Source organism: Cynara cardunculus (assembly GCF_001531365.2).
Source record: "Cynara cardunculus var. scolymus isolate 2C chromosome LG 3, CcrdV1, whole genome shotgun sequence".
NCBI classification, from domain to species: domain Eukaryota; kingdom Viridiplantae; phylum Streptophyta; class Magnoliopsida; order Asterales; family Asteraceae; genus Cynara; species Cynara cardunculus.
In genome coordinates, this window is record NC_037530.1 from 29,889,817 (window position 1) to 29,895,665 (window position 5,849).

Sequence of the window (5,849 nt, forward strand, 5' to 3'; positions counted from 1 at the left end):
ATAATTAATATTAATCACGGTTATAATTGAAAAAATTATCAAAAAACTCATCATAAGCTACTTCAAGTAATTTATCAATAAGTTAGTTTATATGCATTCAAATGATTACTCAAAAAATAAGTCAACTTATAAACTAGCTTACGTATGCCAAACATTGTCTGATATAGCTTATGGGGCAACATTCTCAGCCATTAAAACAGATTGATGGTAAGTGCTTACCGGATAAAAGTCATCATCATCACTTACCCAATAAGACACCCAATCATTATCTTTCGTCTTATCGGGTAAGATTCTTAATTCCTATCATGTTTACCTGATAAAATAATTAAACTGATAAGCGCTTAACAAGGTAAATATTTAGTAAATAAACCCCTTAGGAATTTATGTGGTAGAAGAGAAAAATAATAAAGTACGAAGTTTCATCAAACAAGACCTAGTAATTCATGCGGCAGAAGTGCAAAACAATAAAGTATGAGGTTTTGTCTAACAATACTTGGTAAGCCAAGTGGTAGAAGTGAAAAATATTAAAGTATGAGTTTTCATGAAACAAGACTTATAATTAGGGACTCTTTACCCAAATTCTTACACGATAAGTGTTTACCTATAGGAGTCAACATTATAATTTATTTTAACGAGTAAGATTTCATTAAATCAAAACATATTGAATGCAACAATTTACTGGGTAAGTGCTTACCTGGATAAGAGTCGTAATCTTCATTTACAGGGTAAGACTTTCCATCCTTCTCGTCACTCATACCCGATAAGATTATTGGCCCTTGTCATATTCATCCGATAAGGAAAATTTATTCGGTAAACACTTACCAAGTAAGCATTTAGTAAACGGCCCTTAGTAATTCTCGTGGTAGTAATAAAAAAGTTGAAAAGTATGAGGACACGTTCTTCCTTTTTTTAGCCAAAACGAACTTCTTTGTTCGTGTCTCCAAAAGACTTGGACTCGTAGTTTAAAATTTATGGAACTCGAACTCAATTGCTCGATCGAGGGAAAGGCCATTCGGCAAGACAATCTACCAAGGCCTTGTAACTTATGTGATGGAAATGAGAATTATAAAGTATGAGGGTGTAAAATGTAAATTAAGTCATGTCTTGTAATTTTTGACATTTAAGTTTGAATTTTATTTCTACAGAAAGTTGTGTATGATGATAGTGAGCCTCATCGTCCTAGTCTCATTGCAGAGGAAGAAAGAATGGAACCACTTCTGAAGAAGCATGGCTGGTGTGTTTTCTGATTTTAATTTTCTATTACAACTTGAGAATATATATATATATATATATATAGGGTTGGATTTACGTGAGATCAAGGGTTTTTTGTGAGACCCATGAGATCAATTTATGTTTATTGATCAACTTTATAAGCTAATGATCTAATTATCTAAAGTTGCACGGTGGCAATTTTATAATTAGTGGAAGTCTAGTGGCAATTTTGTGATTATAAATGTTTAGATTGTAGATCTAATCCAAGGGTTGAGAATTGGTTTTACGGGTCTCACGAAAAACCTTTGATCTCACATAATCCCAATTCTCTCTCTCTCTTTATATATATATAGATATATATATATATATATATATAAATTAGGGCGCAAATCAGTTTTAACCAGAAAAATGTTGAGAATCGTAAGAATCAATTTCACGTGTGAAACTTACAGTGTTATTTGATATATGAGACAAACAAAACTGTTTCGCATGTGAAACAAAACATATCCATACTTTTGATATATAAAACACAGACATATACACATGAATAGTAATATACCTTCTTGAATTTTAGCCTAAGATAAAACTTATTGAATTGTTACGGTTAGTGCCTTTCATTTAATCTATCTATGTGTGTGTGTGTGTGTGTGTATATATATATATATGTATATGTATATATATATATATGTATATGTATATATATATATGTATATGTATGTGTGTGTATATATATATATATGTATATGTATGTTGGGGGGGTAATAGTTAAATGAGAATAACAAAAGGGTTGAGAACCATGAGAACCGGTAAGCAATATTGTTTCATAATGTGTTTATTTTTTATGTGTACTTTTTATTTCACATTTGTAACAACAATATTCTTTCACATGATTAGTGGTTCTTACGATTCTCAACTATTTTTTTAAGTTCTTATTTAGTTGTGTACATAAATAGTCGATCTTAAATTTATAAGTTTTTCAATTTTAGGTGGATCAGTAGCAACTGGGCTTTTTTAAACGAACCACCGAATATCTCATCAAAGGCTGCATACAATTACTCTGCACAGTTCCATGTTGCCCATAAGCACCTCGACAACTTCAACCTCCATCCTGCTCTTGGTACCATTGTTGCTTAAAACCACAACCGATCTACTACAGAATAATTGTTTTTCCTTAACAACATCAAAGTCATGTATTGTGTGGATTTTTTCTAATTATTCATCATTTGTGATGTTTTCTGATGTAAAAATCTCATTTTACCCACATTTTATAAAAGTATATCCAAATTGTGTTTTTACTGAACTGATCAGACATACAATCCTAAAACATATATATATATATATATATATATATATGTTTGTATTTTAATCATAGTTATTAATTTAAAGCTTTGTTTAATCTATGAGATGCTTGCAGCCACTTGTATGTTTTTTTAATGAACCAACGTTCCCTTCGTTTATGACCTCTAAGTTATTAGCACGACGCCATCGAAAAGACAATAATTTGGTCTTATCATGAAAGTGGCGTATCAACCATATAGAATATATTAATTATTCATATAAATTAATTATTAAGTATTAATAGATATTAAATGTATATTATATCTAATATTAATTTTACATTATTAATTGATATTAAATTCCAAACCATTAATCAATTTTAAAGTGAATTGTGGATTTGGTCAGTGTATTTTGATATTTTTTATTAGAGTATCTATAATATGTTTATTATGAATTTGATTCTTGTGGCATTCAATTTGTTTTGAATATGGGAACCTCTGACTACGCATTTGTTAACTCAGTTAAATCAAGGGCCATTTTGTCTATTCTTTTGTATTTTTCCTATAAAAAATAAAAACAATATTTTTATGCACAAATATAATATATATATATATATATATATATATATATATGATATCAAAATAAATAAAATAGGATATTATTTTATGATTTTATTTGTTTAAGTTAAAAAATTAATTATATTAAATACAAACTAATTTTATTGTTTTATTATTTTTGTCTATTTCGATATGAAAACCTAGTTGACGTTTGTATACTGATTTGTTCAATTTTAAGTTATAAAGATAAGAGTGTATATGAATATTTTATTTAGTTAAAATCTAAATAGTTGATTTTGAGTTTTTGAATAAAAATAATATGAAAACTGGAAATCTAATTTTAGGATGATAAAATTGAAGTTCATTTCTTAGTGGTGTTCGATGATTTTGATGTTGAAATATCAATAATAAGCTTGTTTATTGCAACGTTAGAAAAAAAAAATAATCATCTTAAACATAATTAATTTTTTAATTTCAAATCTTAAAACAATATCTTATTTTATTTGCTCAAAATAAGATAATATATGGTTTCTTTAAATTAATTTTTTAATTACATTAAAACCACATATTTTTTCACCATTGCAATAAAACAATAAAATTAAATCATATTTAATATAATAAAAATTAAAATAAATTAAATCATACAATAATATCATATTTTATTTATTTTGATATTGTTATATGTGTGTGTGTGTTTTTAAAAATATTGTTTTTATTTTTTATATGAAAAAGATAAAGAAAATAGGCAAAAGGCTAAAATGATCCATGATTTAACGAAGTTAATGGAAGTGTTAGTCAGAAGAACCATAACCAAAACAAATTGAATACCACAGGAACCAAATCTACAATAAATATACCATAGGGACCCTAGTAAAAAACATCAAACTATAGGGACCAAATCCACAATTCATTAATATTAATTATCAATTATTTAGAATTATTATTAATGTTTGTCACTTTTGAGGGATATCATCCCTCAACTTCGTTTTCTCATATTCAGTCTCACACGTTTGTCACTTCGTAATGCTTTTTATCCCTATTTCTAATGTTCGTTAATTTTTTCTGGTAAGTCTAATCAAATGAAGATTAATTTAGTCATTCGATGTATTTTCTTATTTTCTTATTTTCTATTAAAATAATTATAAATAAATTTACATATATGTACAAATCTGCATGTGTAGAACCCCCCCCCCCCCTTCCCCGAAGAAGTAATCGTTGGTTATGAACACAACCACCACCACCAACGCCTCTCTTCCTTCCCCCACCACCGATGTCTCTCCTCCTAGAAGCATATGTGAAGCTCACTACCATCGTCGATGTGTTGCTTGTAGAACTCCATCCCTTGTACTTTTTTCGATAGAGTCATACCACTTTTGGATACGTTAATGGTGGTAGGTTGGGTTCACAATGGTGGGATGGATTCACGGTGATGGGGTGGGTGTTGGAAATTGTATGTAAGGTTAGAGGTTTTCCTCCATCCTACATTGGTAGATAAAGAAACTCTAGAGAAACTTATAAGGCTTTCTCTAGAATTGGGCTTTTGAACATGAGTAGACTCATGATGGGGGTCTTGAGTGGAAGGCCTAACGCACACGTGCGTGCATGGCCGAGGCCACGAGCGCATGATTCACGAAAGTGGAGCGAGAAGGCGCACTTTGCACTTCGCATCGGAGCCGCGCCCCGAACTCCGAGTATCTTTTTGGTACAAAGTCGAGAGAGAAAGAAAATAATTGAATTTAACATCGGTTTTAAAACCGATTCAGCCACATTTTTAGAGATAATGATCGTTGGAGGATAATTCTCCAACTTCTCCATGATCATGCGAGATATGGGGAGAAGATCGTGCGAGATATCGTGGCCTCACCCAGTATAAATACTGGGTTGAAGCCAAACCTAAAAAATACTCTCGAAAATTCAGTTTTTCTTCTCATTGATTGCTGCTCCTGTTTACTTTTTTCCTCTACCAATTTTCTGCATACACCTTGCTTTGATTTCGATATCAAAGCTATTGATATTCGAGATCCAATTCTAAATCAATCCTGGGGCTTTGCGAACCGAGCTTATACGATGGTCGTATAAAACCTTTAAGGATAGGTTTTGTACCGTGCAGATCTCTACCTTTACGTGTTTCCAGATAACCAGGTTGGTACTTCAGTTTTTTCGGCATAGTATTTAATTTTCGTTCACTTTGTGAACACTCTGCTTCTACCCTTTCTACCATTGAGTCTATCACGAAGGATAGATTCAAACCTGTGTGGGAATATTGGTTTGGTTTCGATTCTGGTCTTTAGTTTTCTATCTCGAACTATAAAGTTCTTCTATAGATCTTGGTTTTATTACTCGTTAATAAAGTTCTAAAATTTATTTATAAAAATTTAATATTATTGTTTTCTAATCCTTTTAATTAAATTTTTTCGACAGTGGATTCATGATGTGTTGGGTTTTGTTTATCAAAACGTAGGTGGTGAGAGAGGGTGTTGGTGGGTGGTGGATGGAAGTGGGGTTGAACGCCCGAAGTTGATGTTTGAAGTGAGAGGTTGACTTTGGAAGTTGTCGTCCGTGATAGGGGTGCACCAAAAATCGTCAACCCGTAAAACCCGTACAACCCAACCCGCTAACAACCCAATTAAACCCAATACGCATAACCACCAAATCGTCCACCCGTCAAACCGCTAACCCGCCAATTAGGAGGGTTGAAATTGGGTTAGGCCTAGCTCAATCCGTCCAACACGCCAAAACCGCCGCTAAGATATAATTTTTATAAAATTATATATATATATATATATATATATATATGTTTGT

At 31.2% G+C, this 5,849-nt stretch overlaps 1 protein-coding gene across 1 annotated transcript in view; it reads left to right on the forward strand.

Annotated features, from left to right (window-relative positions):
• Positions 1–2,507, forward strand: part of LOC112508902 — a 4,165-nt gene extending 1,658 nt beyond the window's left edge. Inside the window, exons 3-4 of the mRNA XM_025113734.1 lie at positions 1,146–1,234; positions 2,199–2,507. Coding sequence (XP_024969502.1) covers positions 1,146–1,234; positions 2,199–2,346 — 237 coding nt within the window. The 3' untranslated portion in view covers positions 2,347–2,507. The remainder of the gene's footprint in view (positions 1–1,145; positions 1,235–2,198) is intronic.
• The last annotated feature ends 3,342 nt before the right edge of the window (positions 2,508–5,849 follow it).